This window comes from Typopeltis vanoorti, chromosome 7 (assembly GCF_054136105.1).
Source record: "Typopeltis vanoorti isolate ZY-2024b chromosome 7, IOZ_Tvanoo_1.0, whole genome shotgun sequence".
NCBI classification, from domain to species: Eukaryota; Metazoa; Arthropoda; class Arachnida; order Uropygi; family Thelyphonidae; genus Typopeltis; species Typopeltis vanoorti.
In genome coordinates this window covers 125194089-125220099 of record NC_143555.1, presented here as the reverse complement: position 1 = coordinate 125220099, position 26011 = coordinate 125194089, and the positions used below count along the sequence as shown (strand labels likewise).

Here is a 26011-nt window from a genome sequence, read left to right as displayed (position 1 = left end):
GTTTTTATTAAGTAAGATAAATAAGTTCCAAAGGTTTGCTCACAACATAATTGATGTATTAGGAACTATTTCCGGTAAGGTTTATCATAGTGTATTATTTCTATGCTTGAAGAATTGTGTGTTAATTACGCTATGCTTAACGCTACTTAACTGTGGAAACTCTTTGTGAATGAGAGTTGGAGATAAGAATTGTTTGAGAGATATTTTCAGCTATTAGTGCTTGTAATATTTTGAACTTATAGCATGACTGAGAATTGTGTGAAAACTGACTAGATTGGATGTTCCGTTATATTAATTTAAGTGCAGAAACTTTGTAACCCAGAAGCTGAGAAAGTACATGTGAAGACTTGGAAGATTGTGCTATTGAGATTATCTAAATTTAATGTTTGACTTGTTTCTAGTATATAGAAATTAGAAGTAAAATTTATGTATGTGTTATATGACCTATATTAAAATGTTTCATTGGTTAATCTAACTATTGTATTTGCCTGAATTTCTTATTACTGCACCGTTCACAAAAATTCGAATCTAGCGGGAATCGCAGAAGGAAAATAAATACTTCGGCCTGATTGAATGAAAGGACTGCTAACTAACTTTGAATTGATCGTACTGTTTCATATAAACTTATCTAAGGATAGAGTGGCGCAGTATAATAGAAATTTCTCTACCCTTGGATTAGTGATCAATTTACAATTAGTTGTGTTTTATTTTATGAAAGTGACTAGTAACAAGATGGCGGATTAGAACACAACATGAAAATAGAACGTCACGACAAATTGAATTGACGTTCTATTTTCATGTTGTGTTCTAATCCGCCATCTTGTTACTAGTCACTGCAGCCTTCAAACAGAAGGCGACTGCACCACAGTCCACTTTCCAACATAGAACTGATATCGTTGCTCCCCTCTCAAAGAAAGGATAATAAAGAGATTTTCTTGCTTAACAATGTGAATAATGCTAATCTGTTACCTTCATGTAATATTGTATTATAGCAACTGTTATTTTCGTGTAAAGTAGAGTTTGATGCCAATATAACTGTTATTGGTACGAAAAGTGTGATATTGTTTTATAACAACTGTTATTCTTATGTATTTGACCCCAACAATCAATGGGCATGTAACCTCTCTACCTGACTGCGGAGAACGAAAACCGGTTAATCCTGTACATAACATTGTTATTTTTAAATACAAAAATCAATCGATCAATCAATCTATCTATCTATCCTATTTAAATAGACAAGTAGATCGTCATATCTTGAATTTAGAAGTATAATAATAAATAAATCCACTAATGCCTTTTATACTACTAAGGATGTATGCGAGGTTTTTAAGTCGCTCATGAGCAACCAGTTTTCACCCTTAACCAATAATTAACAACAGACCCGAGGCTATCAATGATTTTAATCGGTATCCAAGGTGGAGAGCACCGATTATAACTGAAGAAATCTCTCGATCCAAAACTTAAAACCCACTATGTGACTGCTGCCGATTTTTTGTGGATTGGGATTAAAAATCTGCGTTCCCGAACAGCCTATGCAGGAACTCAATTAATTCTGAACCAGACGAAGAAAAGCTTCGAAAAGTTTTCTCTAGTCTAGATTCGAACTTATAACTGTGTTTCCTCGTTCGCTTAGGATGCAAATTCTATTTCCTCAATATTAAACTCCTCTCTCTCTCTCTCTCATGACTTTTTTTTTTATTATTATTATGCCTTCGTTTTGGCTACTCCTTTGCGATTTTTGAACTCAATTTAGATGATTGATTGGCGCTTTTTTCGTGTGGTCTTGTCTGCACTCATGTTTGTTGCATGTGCTGTGTTTATGGTGTGTTTTAGTTTGCGTTTAAATTCAACATCATGGGTACAATGATGTACTTTTTAGAAAGCGAAATGCGCAATCACTATATTATTAATATATTTTCAGGATGGTAACAATACTTCGCAACGCACTAGTAATATTTTCCGACATTCCTTACTCTAAACGAATATTATCAACCTTGAGGAAGAGAGAGGCAACCGTTCATTTTAAAGACGATCATAAACGTTTATTACTTTCTTTTAAATATGGCTGTTTAAATATGTCAGAGAAACTGTTTAGATTCCGCCCTTGTAAACATGCTAACTTGAAATCATTATATGCTTCTGTTGTTAAAAGTATATCATATCATGTCCAGAGAGAGAAGAAAATAATGGAAGGTGAAGGAGAACTGGTTTTAGAAATAGATAAGTTATTGGAAAACTTGGAAATATCACTCAGTTTTAATGGCGAATTTGTTTCACCACATGTAAAAAATAAGGATGCATGGAAAAATGGAGCAGTACTCAATATTGGGGATGTAAAATACGAAGTATGTGTGAATAACCCAGTGGTAAGCTTGCCTGATTACATAATGGCTGGTTTCCCACTATGTCCAAAAGTTGATTTCGAAGTTACTAATCACGAGTTTTTATGGTATAAATCTCTCTTTGAAGATGAAAAGCATAAATCGAAGACTGCTATAAAAGAGATAGAAGGTAATGATTGTGTTTTGAAAGACTCAGAATCAGATGTGTGGATAGAAGCAGGAAATGGTTATTGTTTGGTGACATCAGACAACGACATAGGAAGGAGATTAAAAATCAAATGCACATTTAGGTCAGAAAATGAAAACAAGTTTGATGTTGAAGCAGTTTCATTGAATACTGTGAAGGAAGCATCAGGTGTTTATCCCTTTGAAGAAAGACACTTATATACAAAAGACTTAACAGATGTTAAGAGGTATGGAACACAAATTACTAAAGGTAAATTGAACATTACTGGAATAAAGTGTACTTGCATCCTAGAATAACATAAGAACACCAGTCCTTTCAAATTATGCTAATGACAGCAAGATTTAGTTGATTCTGTAATGATATATAAAGACATCCCAACCCTTGGATGTTTTTATTTTATTTTTTGTAAAAAAAAAAGTCTTATAAGTTCAAAGAGAATACAAGCTTGTCCAGAGTTAGCTTTATAAATATCCATGCATTATGTGACATTCAAACCTACAGGCTGTTGGAGAGTATGTATTTCACCCACTTGGCCAACCAGTTCAACTATTGGAAGTTTTTCCACTTGGTTATACTATAAATTAAAGATGCCAAGTTTTTATATTCTTGGTTTAATCCTTTATCCAAGTATAAACAAAGTTTGCGCCTCAAGTATTTTCAGCACAGGGCAATTTATATAGAGAGACTAATGACTTCACATCCCTTGCCTTAGTACCCCATAAAGCAAAGTGCATATCCTTACGGACAGGTATAATACTATGCATTATGGTAAGGTTCACTACCCAGACCGGTTTCGACTTAATTAAGATCTCATCGGTGGGAGCCAGACCCAGAGGTGATACCAACATGGTATTTCCATATTCAAGCCAAAAGGTGTCACCCTTATTATTAAAATACTCTGGATTAGGGATAGTTGCAGGAAGTTTTTCCACATGATTATACTATAGTTAAAGATACCAAGAAATTATATTCTTGGTTTAATCCTTCATTCTGCATTATGGGATACTAGGGCAAGTGATATTAGCCTCTATATATGAATTTTCCTGTCCTGAAAATACTTCTGGTGCAAACTTTATTTGCTTGCACTTGGATAAAGGATTAAACCAATAATATAATTTCTTGGCATCTTTAATTTATTGTATAACCAAGTGGAAAAACTTCCAACAACTATCTCTAATCCAGAGTATTTTAATAATAAGGTGTAACACCTTTTGGCTTGAATATGGAAATATGACTTCTGCATTACTACAATGTTGATATCACCTTAATAATAAATTTAGTTTAATCCTTTATCCAAGTGTAAGCAAACAAAGTTTGCACCTGAAGTATTTTTAGGACTGAGGCAACTTGTGGTAAAAGCGGACCCAGACCAGTTTCGACCTTTATTGAGATCTCTTCAGTGAGAGCCATACCTAGAGATGGTGATACTGAGGTGAAAGCAATGGAGATGTCATATTTACCTATACGAATTGCCAAAAGGTGTCTCACCTTATTATTAAATTACTCTGGATTTAGAGAAAGATTTTGGAAGTTTTTTCCCACTTGGTTAGACTATAATAAATTTAATTTAATCCTTTATCCAAGTGTCATTGGATAAAGAATTATACATGTCTGCAAGGATATGTGCTTTGTATTATGGAAGATGCTAAGACAAGTAGTGATTAGAGCTTGTCTTAGCATCTCCCATAATGTCCACCTTTACCACAAGCTGCCTCAGTCCTGAAGATACTTCAAGTGCAAACTTTGTTTGCTTACACTTGGATAAAGGATTAAACTAAATTTATTATTGTCTAACCAAGTGGAAAAAAATTTCCAACATCTTTCTCTAAATCCAGAGTAAGTTAATAATAAGGTGAGACACCTTTTGGCAACTCGTATAGGTAAATATGATCTCTCCATTGCTTCTGCCTTAGTATCACCACCTCTGGGTCTGGCTCCCACTGAAGAGACCTCAATAAAGGTCGAAACCAGTCTGGGTAGTGGCCCTTCCCTTAATGCATAGCATTATACATGTCTGCAAGGAAATGTGCTTTGCATTATGGGAGATACTAAGACAAGTAGTGATGAGAGCTTGGTCCACCTTTACCACGAGTTGCCTCAGTCCTGAAGATACTTCAGGCGCAAACTTTGTTTGTTTACACATGATTAAAGGATTAAACTAAATTTATTATAGTCTAACCAAGTGGAAAAAAAATTTCCAACATTGGTATCACATCCGGGTCTGGCTCCCACTGATTAGACCTCAATAAAGGTCGAAACCAGTCTGGGCAGTGAACCTTCCCATAACACAGCATTATACATGTCCATAAGAATATGTGCTTTGTATTATTGGATACTAAAGCAATTGATGCGAAGTCATTGGCCTCTATATATGAGTTGTCGTGTCCTGAAAATACTTCAGGCTCAAATTTTGTTTGTTTACACTTGAATAAAAGATTAAGCCAAGAATATAATTTCTTGGCATCTTTAATTTACAGTTCAACTATGTAATCGTGTTTCCATAATTATGTCTATGTGTTCTCTGACAAGATTTTTTTTAGTTTATCTTCGTTCTCCTTTTTTATGTTCTCTGGATGCTAGTCTGAGATTCTGTTAAATAGCAGCTTAATAAATTGTTTTGGGGTTGTTGAGCTATTACTATTAAAATAATTAATATGAATGTTTTCAAAAGCTTTGACATATGAGAATACAATTTGCATGGAAGGTGGTTGAGCCGTGGAATGCATTGCCTGATGGAGTGGTGAGGGCGAGAACAGTCAATGAGTTTAAGGAGTGGTATGATATACTTTGTGTTTCTTAGGGGGGGGACCTCCCCTCGATGAGTCTTGACAGACTTTATGTTCTTAGGAAGGACCTCCCACGATGAGTCTTTTGACTCCATGGAGGCCTGAATAATAATAATGAGAATACAATCTTCTTCATGATTTGCTTGATACTGGACTAAAAAAATATGGAAGCCTGTACAGGGTGATTATAAAGTTTTTGTGCTGTTTCAAATTTGAATGACAGTACTTTTGTATCAGATATAAGCAAAATGCATCATACAGGAAATTTATCCAAGATTTAATTTAGGAATGTTAATTGTATCCACTGTTATTTTGATACAAAGCACAATATTGAAGTCCCCTGAACATGTTTGAGAGCTTTAGTGTTGACATTTGTTACCTAAGCATGAAGATTGTTTAGAGATCAAAGCTTTATTGATTAAATTTTGGCTTTAACATATCATTTGGGGTGGGAGGGAAAAAGGGAAAACTACTGCAGACAAGTGAGATAGCGAAGGTGTTAGCCCATCTCTTCCAATCCATCTATTGGGAATAACCTCATTTAAATAATTCTTGAACCCTGGCAATAAAGTGGCAAGGTGCCCTATTTTACTGAAAGACTGTAGATAAGTCTTGATTGTCTTAGGAACAAGACAATTCTGCAGCATGTTTAAACAAGCTTTGCCATTCATAATGCCTTCTTCAAAAAGGAATTTACAAATTATATGCAATTTCAGTTTTCCTCAAGTATATCAGATGTTCACTTTAAGGGAATCTCTTTCATGTTTGCAAACTTCTTATGTCCCTCTTCCCTCAAATATGTCAATTATGGTGATTAACCTTGCTGCTGATGTGAAATGTTGCTTACTTGCCAAACAATAAATTATCAACAAATTAGGTGTTACTTTCTTTCATGATTAAAATCATGGCTAATCTTTTGATTTACACTCTTCTTCTGGAAATATTTTTGGGATTTGAATTATGTATACTCACTTGTGTAATTTTGTTTTGAGAATTCGGTGAACTGTTGTTCTAGGAATGCCTAGTTTCAAAGCAGCATATCTTACTGCTTTTCGTTGACTACTCTTTATTTATTTATTTTTTTTTTATGGAAAACCCATCCACAAAAGGTTGGTAAACCTTGCCTGCAAGGTTGGTCGATTGGTAGAGCCTCTGCTACTAATGGCTCAGTTAAGTAAGTTTGAGCGCAGTTAGTAGTTGGAGGGGGACCAATTGTTCGATGCTGTTGGCACACTCTCATTATGGGTCTTTGGACTCCCTGGAGGTGTCAAATAATAATAATAATATAGCACACTAGTACCATGGCAATAAGGAACTTGTTTACATAAAGGCTGTGGATCGTATTCCTTGAGAAACACGAGATGGAAGACTGTGCCATAGGGCAGCAATGGAGAGGATGAACGAAGAGGAGGAGGAATTTGTTCTGTGTATTTGGAGTTGAACTAAGAGATAGTGTTGATTGGCTTCTGCAAGCATTTGGATGGATTTGACAGATATTAGGAGAATTATTGATGCCAATTCTGATGAACAGCAGCCCATAGAAGTATTTATAGAGGATGTGGACTGCAGAAACAATGCATATGAAAGTGAGTGAAAGGTCAACAATCACTCTGCCTGTCCTTTTCTTAGGGTACCAGCCTTTCTTAGGGTACCACCCCTGTTGTGAGAGCAGTATTCAATGGAATTGTGATTTGCATAGGTAGTAAGGGCTGTTTGGAGTTAAGTAATGCTCTTAGTAAAAGAGATTGCCATCTCTGCATCCAATTTTTTGGATGCAGAGATGGCAATATTTGTGATATGTTTGTGCCAAGAGAGATTCTACCATCACTCGGAGTGTCCAGTCAGAAAGCTGGCTGTCCAATTACAGAAGTCAGTGAGCAGACCAAATAATGGGAATTTACTTAATAGACCTTTGTGCCAGACTCGGTTAGGAGTCTTGGAGATATCAAGTGCAATCACTTTAGATTTACCAAACCTTCCATGGTGTTTTACCAGAGGTGGATGACATATGTTAGTAGATTCCCTGTTGATCTGCAGTGATGGAATCCATACTTTGTCATTTATTAGATGAGAGGCTTCAAGATAACCTAAAAGTTAGGTGTTGATGGTGCTTTCCATTACTTTAGAAAGAATTGTGGCGAGAGAAATTGGATCATAGTTTGAAGGTAAAGATTTATCACTCTTCTTAGGAATAGGTTGTATATGGGTTAATTTCCAGACTGCATGATAAAGACCAGTGAAATAAGAAAGTTTAAATAGGTGTCATAGAGTGGGAGTCAAGTCTTGAGCACAGACTTTTAGAACATTCAAAGGAATACCATCAGGGACAGGAGACTTTTTGGTGTCCAGTTTGAGCAAACTTTTTCTGATCTCTGGCGAAAGGTTGAACACAGCTTTGAGTGTTTGGAATGGTTAGAGAACATTTACCATGATTACCTATGCAAGAATTGGAGAAGAAATACGAAGCCAGGAGGTTGGCTTTTTCTGTGAGTAATGATGCAGTTGACCATCTGGGTGTAATAGTGATGGGAGTAGTATTGGACAGAAGTTACGTTAAATAGCTTTGGCAAGAACCCAGAAGGCATGGCTGCATTCGGGCAAGATGCAAGTGTTCTGATTTTAGGTCTCTCAAAAGTCTGTTTTTGATTTGGTGATAATTTTCTTGCAGCTATTCCAGGCTTTGGTGTATGCAGTATAAGCATATGGAGTTTTGTATGCAAGCCAGTTGCAGTATGCCTGACTTTTTTTTTTGTACACTGGCAAATAGGAGAACCAGAGTTTAGATACCAGATAAAAATTTAGGGTGGAGTGGGTAATAAATGTTTCCATGGTGATAAGAATTATTTCTGTGATTCATTCTGTACATCGGCTGGGCTCAGATGCCTGAAAACTGTAATCTAACCTGGGAAAAGAAGCATAGGAGTTGCGAAGATCATTGCACTGGGCTTTCTTGTAATGCTATACAATGGATGTTAATGGTTTTGTATGGTATGTGTTGCCCGATGGGGGAAAAGATCTGCACAATTGTGATCTGAACTGTCTACAGGACAGACAACATTCGCAGTGTACTTAATGGATTGCTAGTGGTGAGCATGTGAACAATTTGTGCAAGATCATTTGTGATTGTAAATGTCTCGACCTCTCTACCTGCTAGATCTGTGCATTTGGAAGCAGGCAGCCTGCTGGTGTTATAAACATTGAATCTTGTATAAGCTTGTCCTATAGACAGACGACATTGTCAATTTAGTGATGCAAAATATATAGTTATGAACTTTGGATTGAAAAGATTATGTGCTGTGTATCATTGATGGGACTGAATTGTAAGAAATTGATAAAGCTAGGAATTTGGGGGTAATGGTTGGCACAGAGTTTGTAAAGTTTGGAGAGCATATTGCAAATGTTCAGAAAATAGCTCAAAGGAACAAATGAAGATATCCCTCTTTATAAGAATGTGATTCAGCTACATCTTGAGTAGCTCTGCATGGTTATCTGGTTTTCATGGGGATCAGGAGATGAGTAACTGAACTGGTAATAGTGCTGTGGAATACTCCCTGAATAAAGAAGTGATGGCCAAACTCACCATGATAACAGTGTTACTTAAAAAAATTTCACCCACATGAAGTTTTTTATCCAAAATTTAGTTTTAAGTAACACTGTTATCATGGTGAGTTTGGCCATCACTTCTTTATTCACTAATACCCCCCTTTCTGACACTAATTTTACTTAAAAATGTTCTCCCACAACAATTGTCTCTTTGATTTTTCCATCTGTATCTGTTACTTCACTTTGCAGGACACCATATTTATTTATTTATCATATGGCTATTACATCGCAAGGAAAAGAAACATACAGTATAGATAACAAATATAAAAATATGTATAAAGTTAGAATGTAAAATAGGCATGTGTATATAAAAAGTCTAAACTTGGCATCTCTAAATATATGTATATAACACAAACACATTAAATATATAAACAGCACCAGTAAAAATTACAAATACGAAAAATTAAGAGGCTTCTGTCAGTCAGATGTTACAGGTTTATATCTAAGTTATTAATCCAGTCAATGGTCGCGAATGTTGGAACTAGGAAATCTTGTTCCTCTCCTTCGTAGGCTCTCAGTGGACATTCTTGGCGAATATGACGATGGTCTGCTTCTCACTTCCACGGTCACATTGTGGGAAACGAATTTTCTGACACTTCTAAAAAAAAGTCTGCACATCAATTGTGGATAGTCCTTAGCCGGTTTAGGGTAACTCAAGTTTTGTGTGAAAGGTCATATCCAGGTGGTGGTTCTTCTATGCATGGAAGGTTCTGCAAGTCTGGACCTGCAAGTTTGCAGGTCCAGACTTGCAGAACCTTCCAACTCCCATTGGCGTCTCCACTCTTGATTGATATCAAAATTATCCTCCAACAAACAGCCTTATAGCAGTACTAATAGGAGGATATCCTATTAGTAGTTTATTAGTAATAGGAGGATATTTGTTATTAGTAATAGCACAAGAGCACAAATATCCTCCTATTACTAATCTTATTAGTAATAGGAGGATATTTGTGCTCATCTGAATGTGAAATGTCATCTGAATGTGAAATAGTGTAGTGACAATATAAGACAGGTAGTAGTTCAAGAGATTACTATGTTCCATATGGTTTTAATTAGACCATGGGCAAGTAACAAATAATTTAATAACATTGACATAGGATGCAGTTCAGCAATGCAATATAATAAGAGGAATTAAAAATGTTAGCAAATATTGTCGAATGTGTATTTGGATTAGAATTGCAATAATGGAGTATTTTTCATTAATTATCAGCTTTTTTTTTTTTTTTAGTTAAAATAGTTAATTATTTTTATGTAATTTAGATGCATATAGGTGTAATAATGAACCACGCAGTGGTGCACCCAGGGAGGAGGCCAAGGGTCTTCCCCCCCAAAAAAAAGAAAAAGTTAAAAAACACTAGAAAATTTTCCAAAATACTTTTCCTAATTAAAATTCATTTTTATTTATGTTGTGTCATGTCTTCTATTTCTATACTACTTATGAATTAGCGGTCACATAAGGTGAGAGAACCCTATAGCAGTTTCTCAACCTATGGTTTGCGAAGATGTGACAGGTGGTCCACAGACTTAAATTAACCAAATAAATCTATACATTTTAATTATCCAAACAAAACAAATTAAAATTGAATAAGTAAGTAAAAATTATTAAAATAAAATGAATATTTAAATGAAATAAAAAATGATGGTACAACATGACAAAATTTCATGCCGGCTAGGGCGTCGCCCGGTTAAACAAGGCCCCCATTGTTTTCACCAGGGAACCAGGGCAAACAGCGAAAAGTCAGCTACTGGAACAAAGTAGCTGACTTTGTAAAATGTAAAAAGCCTGAATGGCAAAGAAATGTAATAATAAATTTAGTTTAATCCTTTATCCAAGTGTGAGCAAACAAAGTTTACGCCTGAAAGTATCTTCAGGACTGGGGTAAGCCCTTCCCTTAATGCATAACATTAGACATATCCGCAAGGAGATGTGTTTTACATTATAGGAGATACTGAGACAGGAGTGTTGATAGCTTGCTCCACCTTTGCAACGAGTTTCCCTGGTGTTGTACCACCTTACCCCAGTCCTGAAGATACTTTCTGGCCCAAACTTTGTTTGCTCACACTTGGATAAAGGATTAAACTAAATTTATTATACTCTAACCAAGTGAAAAATAAACTTTCAACATCGTTCTCTAAATCCAGAGTAATTTATTAAAAAAGGGTGGCACACCATTTGGCAACTCCTATAGGTAGAGATGACCTGCGAATGCTTCTGCCTGGTATCTCAGCTTGGGCCTGGCTCCCACTGAAGAGACCTCAATAAAGGTCGAAACTAGTCTGGGTAGTGGCCCTTCCCTTTATGCATAACATTAGACATATCCGCAAGGAGATGTGTTTTGCATTATATATAGGAGATACGGAGACAGGAGAGTTGGTATCTTGCTCCACCTTTGCAACGAGTTGCCCTGGTGTTGTACCACCTTACTCCAGTCCTGAAGATACTTTCAGGCGCAAATTTTGTTTGCTCACACTTGGATAAGGATTAAACTAAATATATTATACTCTAACCAAGTGAAAAATAAACTTTCAACATCGGCAAAGAAATGGAGCTAGCTGAGGAATTAGATAACTACCAGATCGACATAATAGGGGTGACTGAAACAAAAAAGACAAAAACTGGTGAGATCTTTCTGAGCATTAAATAAAAAATGTTATATTCAGGCAATGAAAATCAAGGAAAAGAAGGAGTAGCCATAGTATTCAACACAAAATACGAGGCTAATCTTCTTGAATGGCAGTCAGTCTCAAGTAGAGTAATGTGGGCAAATATGAGAATGGGAAACTGGACAATGAGACTTATTTGTGCCTATGGTCCCAAAGAAGGTTCTACTGAGGTAGCAGTGGAGGAATTTTTTGAGGCTCTAGAGAAATCAACTGACACAATGAAAAAAGAAAAGTTGGTCCTTGTTGGGGATCTAAATAGCACAGTAGGAAGTGATTGTCAGACATACAAAAATGTTTGGGGAAAATTTGGAGAAAAGAGCAAAGCTAATAATAATGGCAAATATCTGCTGGATTTCTGCTCAGGACATGGACTGGTTATTACTCACACCATGTTTCAACATAAAAATGTGCAGAAATTCACATGGAGAGAAGAGGCTAGGAATAAGAAAACTCTCATTGACTATGTTATTGTTGATATTGATGTTTTCTCCCTGGTGCAGGACACCAGAGTGTACAGAGGATTTGAAATTGGAAGTGATCACTATTTAGTCTTGAGCAGGATAAAATTGAATTTCATATTGAAAACAATAACATGTAAGAAAATTTTAAAGTAAATAAATGTTTAGCAGCTCTCAGATGTGAACTGTAGACTAAAATACACAAAGATTATTGAAGAAAAAATGAAAGAGTTTGAGAACAGGAATCAAACCTTGGAGATTCAGTGCCAAACTCTGAAGAAAACATTGATTGATTCTGCCAAAGAGGCACGTGGTGAGGTTGTCTGCAAGGATAAAAAAATCAGAACTCCCTGGTGAACACAGGAAGTTAAAGAGGCAGTGAAGGAAAAGAAGAAAGCATATCAAAAGTTCCTGTCAAATAAGTCAGGTTGTGCTCTTAGAGAATACACAGACAAATGCAAGAATGCTAAACACTGTGTAAAACTAGCTAAACAAAACTCGTGGAAGAACTTTGGCAAGAATATAGAAGATAAATATCAAGAAGGTGGCAAAATATTCTGGAGGTTGTTGAAGAAGCTTAGGAATGGAGGAAAGAGTGTTGTAAAAGGAGTAAGAGATGATAAAGGTGACATGAAAACGGGAGAAAAGATATCCTTGAAGTATGGAGTAATTACTTTGAAAAACTGCTAAATGAAACAAGCAGTGATGACAGCACAGTGGTAAAAAACACTGCCCAGGCATGCAGTCAGGAATACATATCCATACTTGAAGTAGAAAAAGCCATCAAAGGCTTGAAATGTGGAAAGGCAGCAGGAGTAGATGATATTTGACCAGAAATGCCGAAGTATGGTGGTATAAGAGTCTTACAGTGGCTGCACTGCATAGTTCAGAAAGCCTGGACAGAGGGACGAATTCCCGATGATTGGAGTAGAGCTCTCATAGTACCCATATATAAAAAGGAAAATAAAACTGAATGTGAGAATTACAGAGGTATTTCCCTACTGAGTATTCCTGGCAAGATCTATGCAAGTATACTTGAGAAACAGTTGAGAAGAATTGTGGAAGAAAAGCTTGGTGAAGAACAAGCCGGATTCAGGCCAGATAGTGGCTGTCAGGATCAGATCTTCACTTTACAACAAATAGTCGAGAAAGCATGGGAATATAATAAAGATCTGTATTTAAGTTTTGTCGATTTGGAAAAGGCATATGACAAGGTGCCAAGAGAGAAGCTATTTAATACGCTATAGTTATATGGTGTCAGCGGAGCATTATATCAAGCAATACTTAGTCTTTATTTGAGTTGTAAGTCAGAAGTTAGAATGGAAGGAAGTACAGGTTTAATGTTAAATATGGTGTGAGACAAGATGTATATTAACCCCTCTGTTATTCATTATCTATATGGATCACATTATGAAGGAAAGTGGTATTAAACATGATTATCAAAATTGGAGATGTTAATGTCAGCTCTTTGCTTTATGCAGATGATGTTATACTTCTAAATAAATCTGCTACAAGTCTGCAAAATTCCCTGACTAAATTGAATAGCTGTTGTTATCGATATGGTATGAAGGTCAGCAATAAAAAGACAAAGACAATGAAAATAAGCAGAATCATTGAAAATGTCCACTGTGTTGTGAATGGAGAACCAGTGGAAGAAGTAAAATATTTCAGCTACTTAGGCACGATTTTTACTGAAGATGGTAAATTAAATATAGAAATAGACAACAGAATCAGAAAAGCAGGTATGTTGGGAAGTCAAATGAATAAATTCATATGGAATAAGAAAGAAATTAGTCGGAACACTAAATTAGCTGTATACAAGACAGTGTTCAAACCAGTTTTAACTTATGGATCTGAGAGCTGGGTCAGAAGTAAAACACTTGACCAAAGACTAGAGACCACAGATATGAGAGTCCTGAGAAAGATTAGGGGCGTGAACAGATGGCATCAATGGCAATATCATATTAAAAACAAGGATATTAGGAAAGAACTTGAAATTGTCAGCATCCAGGAATGCTTTAGCGGAGCTGATCTCAGGTGGTATGGTCACTTAAACAGAATGGGCGAAGAAAGATTAGCAAAACAAGTGTTATTTGCCCGGTTGGCAACAGAATGATCCAGAGGAAGACCAAGATATAGGTGGATTGATACGGTACAAAGTGCCTTAGACGATAGAAATATAAGATTTGATAATTTTGGAGTCTTGACAAGTAACAATCTGATTTGGAGGAAAATTGTAGATAGAAAGTTGGTAATGATGTAATTTTTTTCATGTAGTACTATCATATCCTGTACACCCCCTTGAGGGTACATGGCAGGAATTTGATGATGATGATGATGAATACTTAAAAAAAAAATAGCAGCAGAATGTTTATGGAATGAACATTCTGCCACTATTTTAATTTGTAGCAGCAGAATGACGAGTAATAAAAGAGGGATGAAGGGAAAAACAATATGGTTTTATTGCTTCCCCCTTCCCTTGCTGTTTTGTCAGATTTGAAGTGAACATGTGTTGTCCACATGCCCACATTTCAACCAATTGCTTGTTGTTTATTAATTTTTATTGTTGAAGGTTTCCTCCTTCAACCAAAGCTCAATATATCTTCACAAGTGTTAAGTAACACTTAGACAAAATGTGTTGTGAGTTAACTCCAGTATTTATATATTTTTCGGAAATCGCCTGAAAAGCAAGCTGACAATTGAGTTGGAATGCTAACTCTCTTCAACCGAATTCCAATAATATGTGAAACTGCCATAACAACATTCACTATATACATATATATATATATATATATATATATATATATATATATCTTAGTTTTAACACGTTTACGAATTTTAACACTTTGTCGGTTGAACACAGTATCTTTAGTTAGATACTGTGTTTGCTGGTGCCTTGTCTGTGTTCACTGGGCATCTACAGATGCTGTATGGTCACTCCGATGCTTGATGATGTTGCACACTAGGCCTCGCCATGTAGTCCTGTTGTTTGCCTTTCTGGCAGCCTCAACTCTATGAAGATCAGTCACTCCACACACGCCATCCATCCATCTCCTTGATGGTCTACCCCTGCCTCTTTTTCCAGGAACTTTGCCTGCTATTACTGTTCTGAGAAGTCCTCCTTCCATCCTTTCTATGTGTCCAAAATATTTTAATTTTCTTCTGTCAATATCCTTAAGGAGCCTTAAAGTTCTACTAATCTTTTCTAACACCCATTCATTTGTACGCATTTCAGTGTATGATATCCTCAACAGCCTTTTGTAACACCACATCTCAAAAGCAGATATCCGTTTATTATCTGACTTCTTTAGGTTCCAAGTCTCGCATCCATAAGTCGCTGTTGGAAAAACAAGTGCATCCAAAATCCTCAACTTTGTTCCCATGGAGATAGATCCATCCTTCCAGATTTTAGACAGGTCGCTGACTGTTGTTTTAGCCATTCCTAACTTTTTTCTGACATCTTCTGAACAGCAATTCTTCACATTAATAATGGATCCCTGGTACTCAAACTTGCTGACTTCCTCAATTCTTTTTCCATTAAGATACATTTGTTTCTCAAGAGCTTGTCTGTTTGTTTTTCCTTTGAGAACCATGATCTTTGTCTTGCTAGAATTGAGTTGAAGTCCTCTGTTATTACTGATCTTGTTAACTTTGTCAAGAATTATCCTAGTTCTTCCATGTCATTACAAAGGAGTACACTATCATCAGCATACCTCAGATTACTGATCAATCTACCTCCTATCGTAATTCCTGTCCTGAGCTCATCCAATGCTTCACGCATGATGTCCTCTGCATATATACTAAACAAGTGAGGAGAAAGTAAACATCCTTGTCTAACTCCTTTTCCAACTTGAAGCCAGTCAGTTAATCCAACACCAGTTCTTACTGTGGCTTCTTGCTCCTTATACAAGTTGGCTATCAACCTGATATTGTGTTGAGGAAAACCCATTCTTTCCATTACTTCCCACAGTTTCACATGCTCAACACAGTCAAAAGCTTTAGAGTAGTCTAAGAAACACATTACCAGAGGGAGTCTGAATTCTTTATATTTTTCTATGATCTGTCTAAGGCAAAATATCTGATCTCTGGTGCCCCTACCTTTCCTAAAACCTGTTTGTTCCTCAGGCATCTCTGCCTCAACATCTTTGCCGGTGCAACATATGGTTTTACTTGAGTCTATATATACAGCATAGTTTCTGTATGAGGGGACATGTGATTTATTAATTAGTGTCGTTTTTATCCCAGTTGTCTCTAATTGCACCATTTGTTGAGAAATATATTACACAGACTGCTTATACCTTATTCACTGACATAATAAAAGTACTTGTTTTTCTTGCCTCTGCAATATAGTGGCTATTGGGGGAGGGCGTGTTGTTTACCACGGGAGCAAGTTACTATTGCCCTGCTCTGAACATGTTTCAGCTTTTTTCATTTGCTAGGTATATGCGAAAATTTTTAATTTTTAATTTCTTTTTTTTGAAAAGTAAAATCAGCGGTGAGAGTTATATGTGAGTAAGTATGGTATTTCAGTTATGGATAAGCATTGGTACCTTCTTGAAACCGAAAAATAGCTCGGATGACAGTGATAATACAAAACAAGTTTGTAATGTCAGTTTGTGTGTAGTTTCTGAAGAGAAAGAGGTCTGTAACGAATCCACAGAAACATAGAATTCCCGTCAGTTGCAATGCGATAATATTAATACGCTTAACGAAAGGAAAGATTTGCTGACTTGCTGGACACTCGACCAGTGGATCGCATTCAAAGGTAAATACAATTGGTTAGTTTGTATGAACATTTTTCTGTTTTGTGACTTTTCTCCATTTACAGTAATTATGACTACATTATTGTGTTATTATTCAACCATTGTTTATGGTTTTGAATGTGTATATACAGTCAGTATCAACAGTAGCTTGATTATGAACGCGTGATGAAAGGGACGGGGAGGTTTGGAGCTTCCCCGGATAATATTCAAAAGGTAAATACAATTAGTTATTTTGTAAAGGGTCCCAAAACTTATTAGTTTAGGATTTAACCACTGGGAAAGGGTTTGTCCACCTCAAAACTCCAAACCTCAAAACCGCAAACAGAATTTGGAAACATTTTCTGAATAACTTTTTATAAGAAATTTCCGTGATTTCGCGTGATCCGTTTGAGGCTTGCAGTCACAAGAACGACCTTATTATTGAAAAAAGAGCAGCTAATTGAGCTTTCAAGTGACAGTGGGTTTAAATTGCAATTCCGCGATCATGATTTGGCTTGATTCTGAATCGCGCCTTCAGTGAGAAGTGAATTTCCCGAATTATTTGAAGAAGTCGAAAATCGTCATGCAGTTTTCTACAATTTATCTTTGCAAGAAACAATTTTCATCGCTCCTTCAAATAAAAACAAAATATAGAATTCGTCTTAGTGTGGGTATGTGTGCTAATCTTCTACTGAAGTTGATATTCAGCCAGATATCCAGCAACTCTGCAAGGTCAAGAAGCTCATCCATCTCATTAAAAGTAAATAGTGACATAATTCTATCATATTATTTAATTGTTTAATAAAATTTAAAACTTTGTTTTAATTTTTTATCTATATATCCGGCCTGGTTGACCGACTCTCCAGCCAAAAGGCTGCGAGTTCGAATCCCGCTGTGGGTATGGATGTATGTGATTGTCTGTGAAAATATTAGTGGTAGTGGTCGGCAGTAGACAGTGTTGGTGTAGATGATGATGATGATTGTGGTTGGTGAAGATGGAGAGTTGTAGAGTAGGTGCCCTTCCTCGATATGTCTTTGGACTACCTGGAGATGTTATGTAACAATAATATCGACAAGCTTTATATGTTCATTGTGCATCGCATAGTTTGAATTTGGCACTTGGAAATGCTATATCTGTGAATACAAATAAGAAATTGCATTGTCATAATTAGAAAGTTACACAATTTCTTCAATACCCCTAAAAGACAGGACGTCCTTGTTGTTTATAATATTATAATATTAATATCTTTTAAGATTTATAATATCTTTATTTAGCTTGCAAAAAATATTTGCATGCACCTTACCATTGTCTAAAATAATGCAAAAATCTGACCTCTTAATTGCCCTAAATTTTGTTGATGATGATGTGGCTCAATTAAATACCATTCGTGAAACACCAGATTCTTCATTTAAAGATATTTACGATGAAGCTTGTATAAAAGCCAATAATTGTAATATTGACATTAAAAAGCCAAGGACTTCATCAAAACAAACATTAAGGTCCAATGTTCCAGCCGGTTCTTTATAAGAGTATTTCAGGAGAACTATTTCATTCCATTTATTGACCAAATATTGACTCAACTTCATGAACGTTTCACTCGGCACTGCAACATTTTGAAATACATTTTTTTCTCTTCTACCAAATGGAAAAGATGCTCCAACAGCAAGTGCAATGGAAGATATTCGTCAATTGTGTGAATTTTATGGCAGTGATTTGCCTTATACAAATCCAGCAATTTTGAATGCCGAATTCAAGTTGTGGTATAAGAAATTTGAAAAACCGTTTGCAATAGCTCCATGCAAAAATGCCATTGATGCAGTTTCAAAGTGTTACAAAATGAGATATCCTAACATCTATAACTTGTTAAAAATATTTGCAACGCTTCCAGTAACAACATGCATCAGTGAAAGGTAATTTTCTAACTTACGCCTTTTAAAAACCTATTTAAGATTTACCATGACACAATCACGATTGAATGGACTGGCTTTGCTATATATATATACAGAGAGAGAGAGAGAGAGAGATTAATGTAACCACGACTGAAATAATTCAAGAGCTTTGTAAAAAGAAAAGAAAACTGGATTTTATTCTTTAAATAAATTTTTATAATTACCTAATGAATTTTATTGAGTGAATGAAATTTAATGAATTTTAGTTGAACGGATAAAAATATTTTTAATACAAATTTATTGTATTAAAAATATTTTTATCCGTTCAACTCGCCCCCCCCCTCCAAGATTAAATCCTGGGTGCGCCACTGGAACCACGTACATGAATCATGGCATAAATGTTTAATCTCTCGATTTTTGTATATTTATCTTTGTCATTATTTGAGAATTTTTTATAATGAAAAGTGATTTTCCAAGTTCATTATTATTAACAATGAGTTGTTTTTGTACTTTTTAAAACGGTTTTGCAGTTTGTTTTGCTTAGATCATGATAAATTACAGTGTTTTTTCAGCATAAGATGTATGACTTACAATATCCTAGCACGTGCTGATCGTGATTTCTTTCCCTATTGCCCTGAAATGGCATTGACTTGGGGTTACAGAACACAATTACTTCTCAAAGAAATTTTAGGTAAGCATGAAACTGTCTTACAATAAAAACTCTCAGTATCAGGTTATGGCAATTAGCTGAGTACTGATGTAAATAAATTTAAGGAAATATGCAAAACATAAGAAATATAGAATTTATTATTTAGGATAGTAAAACCTGTATTTTATTCAAACTACTTCAGACCACCAGTAAGCAAGGTTACAGCCTTGCGCTTGGAATTGAAAATTTTCTTCCACTCAAGAACTTTTACTAATATCCATGTCATAGTGGAATACAAATCCATAGCCTATTTGTTTGTAGCAAAACAGAGACATTATCCACTCATTTATCCAGACTGAATATACTCATTAACCATAATCCTATTTTTGAGTCATTGTATGAGAGATGGATAGTTTGCAGCTGACTAATTGAATACAGTGATTCTTCATGCTGAGGCTATATTTCACTGTGAAGAATCACTACTTCACACATCAACGTTCATAGCTGAGATTGAGGTGAAGTTCATTCAAGCTACTTTTTATATTGAAAAAAAAAAAATAGTGCAATTAAGCAAAGAATTATGGAAGTAAGCTCAAAAGCAGTACATGAATTGCATGTATGATAATTTGGCCCCATTCTTTATAATGTTCTTAAATCATCTGGCAATTATATGTTCATCATAATCTCTGTTCACCTTTCTAATGGTTTTCTTTTTTGTTACTGTTGTTTTATTATATCAGTTCCATACACAAGAGACAGAACAACATGTAGAACATTAGTGCCATATGTAAGATGTAGGCAAGGATTGGGAAAGGAGGAACCCATTGATATTTTCCTTGAAAAGCTGGAGATTGTTTTTGGGAAACACTTTGGGAGGAAAGCTGTTCTAGATAACAAAAGCTGAATAAAAGAGAACAAGGAAAAACAGGCTCAGTGTACTTGCAGTTTGACTGTAATGGTATGTTGGACAATGTTTTAAAAATTATTAAAAATCAAAAATTTTAAAAAAAAAATTTTAAACTCAAATCACACAAATTTTTGTATTCACTTTACCAGCATCTGTGACATCAACAGTAACTCAAATTATATGTATCATTATCTTCACTCATCCAAACCTGATGTTCTGTTTCTGACTGGAACCTCAAATTTCTACTAAATCAACCACAGCTCATTTTAACTGTTCATATTGCACCCTGTACGACTCCTTCCACCATAAGGGAGTACTTGTACTTTTGTGCATTCTGATATTCTTTTCCAAAGGATAGCTAACATAGAATCTCACCATATTTTGTTTCATTCATCTGCTGGCTCTATCATTCTTCCAATTCTGAAAATCATTCTGACCTTTTTGACTTCTTATCTTCAAAAGCTCGATTTCATAGAGTCAAAATTTCCAATCAGTGAAGTCATCCTTCTTGGTGATTTCAATGTCCACAATTCCAACTAGCTCCCTTTTTTTCGAATTTCGCTGATCAAGCTAGAAAAGAGGCAAAGATTTTTGCTGTAAGCAATGACTTAAATCAGATCATTCATCTTCTTACCAGAATTCCCAACAATCCTCTTCTCATCTAATACTCTAAATCTTTTTTTAATTAGTTCTCCTTCTAAGTATTCTGTTCAGGAACTGTTCCTCTTGGCAATTTAGACCACAATCTCATCCAAGTTTTGTCTCTGGTTGGATAATCCTTCCTTCAATCATTCACGACTTCAGTTCTGGCATTACAACAGTGCCAAGTGGGAGGATTTGTGCAACTTCTATTCCTCCTTTCCATGTTCATAATTATTTTAATGATATTAATAATACTAAATGAATGAAATTATCAAAAAAAAAAGTTTTTAACTGGCTTATATTTTGCTGGCATTCACACCAGCATCTTCAGAGCACAAAACAGCATGTTATAGTTTACGCTTGACAATAAGTAAGTGAAACACTTCAAATTATGATGAACAAAGATCTAAAGTCCTAATTTGGCACCCTCTAATGTGTTAAAAAAGAGAAGTATTACAGATATGTAGGACTTGATCTTAAGATAACAGTCTCCCAAATTTTTGGTAATGAGAATTCTTCATAGCCATGGCTGACTCTAAAAATAACCTTTCTAACCTGTAACTACAGGTAACCCTCGTATAACGTGGTACTTATACAATGTGGTTTCGATATAATGCGGTCTACAAATTGTAGTAACCCTTTATCTTTTCATATGTTTTTCAACACACGACTTAGAAATCAAATTTTATCTTCATCAAACTTGCATCTGCCCATATCGCACATGTAGTTATAAGTAGCAAATTTATATTAGGGGAAATACCCTTTAGCACAGATGTACATCAATTGTGTACCATGTAAAGTGTTTATTGTTGAAAATTGTCTTCGTTTTCTGCCAGGAAAGTGCATTAAAAATCATAAGTGTGTTAATCTCAAGCTGAGCACTTTATTTTTTGGTGAGTTACATGCAATATGTAATGCTTTTTTTTTTTCATGTAAAAAAATGTATTTTTATAGTAATGACCACTTAGGATGCTTTTGCGATATGGTTGAAAACGAAATTAGTGATTAATTGATGGGGAAATAGATTTAAACAAGGAGGAACTGGTACAATTAATAGATGATGTCGAACCAAATGGAGTGGAAAGTTCTGCCTGAATATTTTGATTGCGATGAATCCATAAAGAATTCAGTTTAAAGAAATTAGTAGAAGGATTGAACTTGACAAGAAAGTTATTTTATGAATAATGATCTCTCAATGGAGCGCTCCGGAAAATTCATGCAACAATTGGATATTTGTTTAGCTCCGTATTATGAACTTAATAAAAAATTGCAGCATAGTGATAAGTAAGCTCTTATTACTGACTTCTTGATAACTAAACTAGCCGAAGTATGCAGTGAGTATTATACAAATGATGCCCAAGAGATTTCAAATGATGACGACGTCCTGCCACTTGTAAATAAAGAACATCTACGAAATGTTAGTTTTGAAGAGAGTGATGATGATTAAAATATATGCCTTATTTTATTTTGCCTAAAACATTTATGCATTATGTGCAATGAAGTTTACATACAATTTATAATTTTTTTAATAATTTTATACTGTATTTGCTTCATAGTATATGTTTTCTTAACTTACACGAATTACCTGAATCAAATAAAGATATATTTTTGTTGGGTATGTCACTGTCGTTTAAAAAAAAAAAAAAAAAAAAAAAAATCGATTTTGGAACATAACTCTACTTTTTCCATGTGATCTGAGTCTTGCATAATGCGATTTATATAAAACAGCATTTCTATGGAACCTGACATCCACGTTATATGAGGGTTACCTGTACTTCTAAATATCACATTGGATTTCTTCCATCTAATCCTGTGTGAAGCGATGTCCAAAACATGGTCTACCAGTCCTGACACTATAATAATGGTAGTGAATGTATTTTTCATGTTCTCCAAGGGGGATGCTAACAGATCTTCCAGTTAATAAATATAGTTTTTTTATAATTTAGTCCATTTAGTGTTGTTAATACCATTAAAATTAAGTTATGAATAATGTTCAACACCTAAGCTTGTCTATTAGATGGACCTTCTTGTCATGGTTAGACTACTGTTTTCATTTTTCAGATCCAGATACCTGTTGTGATCTTGTTATAGAAATAATCCATTTTGGAATGGAAACTTTCATTCCTCACTCTGTTCCCCCCAATGAATATCTAAACCACAATTCTCTAAAAAGTGTGCTAGGACTGTCCAAGAAAAGCTAACAGCCTTTCACAAGTGACTTGAGACCAAAACACCAACTTCATTCACAGCATACATAGTTATCCACAACACTTATAAAACTATCAGTAAAAGGGCAAAGTCTTAATTCAATAAGGATAAATGTAGAAAACTCACTTTACCATTGACAGTTGTACCTTCTGGTCCTTCTTCAAAGCTGTTGGGCTGAACTTTTGTCCATCTCTGCTACTCCCTTTATCTCACCCTAACAGTAACATTGTGACATAACAATGAAGCCAAGGCTGTTGTCTTGGCTTCATTGTTCTCTTTCAACTCCTGCATAATTGACCATGGTAAATTATCTCCTGCCTTGCCTAGAACATTGATCTCATGCCTCCTGTGACCTCCTGCCAGAAAGACATCAGAAGATTCTTGAATAATTTAGATACTATAAAGGCAGCCAGTCCTGATGAAATTCCACCATTATGCTCAATAGATGTACCTCTTAAACTAACACCTGTTCACTTAACTCTACTCAGCTGGCATCCACCCTTCATTATGGATAAAAACTCACATATAACCAGTTCCTAAAAAGGATATAAATATTTACCATATCTATTGCTCTCATATCAATTTTGTCTAAAGTAATGGAGACTATCAACGGTCAACTACTCAAGAACCTTGAGATCAGTATAGATTTCACCACTCTAGATCCACAGGAGATCTCCTGGCAAATGTCACGCACCTTTGTACCCATTCTGTGGAAAGTTTGAAGAAACCTGTGCCGTTACTCTTGACATTTCCAAGGCTTTTGATAGGGTCAGGCATTGAGGGCTTCTCAACAAGCTACCATCATTTTATACTGCCTTCATCATTATGTAAATGGATTACCAGTTTTTTAGATCGATCCCTACGTGTAATGGTAGATGGTGTTCTCTCCGAAGACCTCTATCAGTGTGCCGGTGTCCCTCAGGGCTCTGCCATTTCACCCCCCCTCCCTCTTCCCGATTTATATAAACGACCTTCTCTCATTGACTGCAAATCTTATTCATAGTTTTGCTGATGATAGCACACTTCACTTGTCCTACTCATGTGACAAGCCTTGCAGTGCTCAAATATCTCAAGCTTCAAGATCATCTGTAATAAGTGTCCTGAACACTGATCTCCACAGTATCCTTGATCAGGGTGAAAGCAACCTATTCAACTTCAATGATCCCAAAATGCAGTTTTGCTTCTTTTCCCCTAAAAAAGACCTCAGATCTTCTCCACTTACTTTTGATAATGTTCAGCTCAACAGCCTAGACCAAATCTCTATCTTCAGATCTTACTCCAAACCCCCTCCTGGCACAATCATATCACTTCTATAACATCATCAGCTCCATAAAAACTTGGCATCATTTTCTGCTTAACACAGTACTTCTCAGCCAAACTGTTAATTTACAGAGTAAGTAACAATATTCCAACCAATATTGGAATATTGCTGTCATGTATGAATTGGTGCACCTAAGACCCTCCTAAAAATTCCTGAAGCTGTTTAGAAAAGGACAGTCAAGTAAGACATTTCTCTTGCAGACTTTCTTCAGCCACTTTCTCTTAGATCAGTTTCTGCATTGTGTCTCTTCTACAATTGTTTCCATGGTCACTTCATCAGAACTAGCATCTGTTATGCCTTCCAATTCTGCCAGATTTATGGGAATACAAGCAACAGTTGCTTAACATCCCTTTACAGTTGAATTGCATACTCACCAAACCTGTTCCTCCCAGTCATCTTTCATTCCTTCCACCCAGTTCTGTGAAATAGCCTTCCCCCATGAAGCATTTCCAAAGAATTGCCAACATTTCAAGAAGATTACTCTATTCTTGACCCTTCCCACACATGACATCTGTTTGCCATAAGCACTTCTGCCTTTTGTGTATAGGAGAAATGTATGTGTGTGTGTATATATATATAAAGGCCTAAATGAAAGCAGAATGATGGATGCTAGTTTGTTAGAACATGGGATTCATATTACCTATAGAGGTAATATTTATAACAATGAGGGAATTATTATTACATATGCCTCCAGGGAGTCCAAAGACTCATTAAGGGAGGGCACCTACTCTACACCTCTGTCTCCACCACTCATTTCACCAGCCACCTGTTTTTTCCCCTTTCATTCGTTTCTGACTGTAGATGACTTTGTAGTCATTGCCCACAAAGTATTCTTGGTGAGAGTTTTACAGGATAGTTCACCATTGCTTTCCTTAACCCCCAATTTTTATTTGGACTCGGGACCAGCATATGGCTGGGACGTATTCATGACTGTAATCCATGTGTTTTCACGGAGCTGGTTTGCCTGTTCTGGGCGATGAAAAACCCAAGTTTCCTGGTGAAAAAAACTCCCTACCTCCGTATGAGACCAGCTAACTCGCCTTTAGTCAAAAGACACCAGATAAAGGTTCCTCATGTCATATCATGTCACGACGGGAATCGAACCCAGGTCTTTCCAACCAAACGGGGCTTTGTCTATACTGACTGATCTACAGAGGCTCTTCCCCAACTACAACTAACCGCAACTACAATCATCATGTACACCAGGGTTTCTCAAACTTTTTCTGTGACGGAACACTTCACAAATCCTGAAATTTTCAAGGAACACCATGATTATTTTGTAATGTATTAATTAATAATTAATTGGTAATTTACCTGATTTTTTATTAATTAATAATTGATACTAATTAATTAAACCATCATTAAATTAATTTGTGCTGATTTTCATTGACATATCCCATTCTGATCACCAAAAATTTATATTATAAGTACTTACGAGTGAATGCAGACTTTTTCTCCTGTGTGCTGGTAGTTTTCGCCTCCTTTTGTATAACCTGGAGATCTTTGTAGGCTTCGGGTGGATGACTCACTATCTGTTCCGTCACAAACTCCTTCAGTAAGAGATTTCTTAATACCAAAATTAAACAAAGTGCCTTGTCTCTTATTCATATTA

At 35.7% G+C, this 26011-nt stretch overlaps 1 protein-coding gene across 2 annotated transcripts in view; it reads left to right on the top strand.

The window, feature by feature from the left end:
- Positions 1 to 1821: 1821 nt before the first annotated feature.
- The window catches only part of LOC150105035 (2',5'-phosphodiesterase 12-like), a 90628-nt gene continuing 66438 nt past the window's right edge, over positions 1822 to 26011 (top strand). The window contains exons 1-2 of one of the 2 annotated variants that reach the window (XM_090396109.1): positions 1822 to 2755; positions 19245 to 19363. In XM_090396109.1, the coding sequence (XP_090252235.1) occupies positions 1923 to 2755; positions 19245 to 19363 (952 nt within the window). In that variant the 5' untranslated portion in view covers positions 1822 to 1922. Of the gene's footprint in view, positions 2779 to 19244; positions 19364 to 26011 lie in introns of both variants that reach the window. The other variant, XM_090396110.1, reaches the window with a different exon arrangement.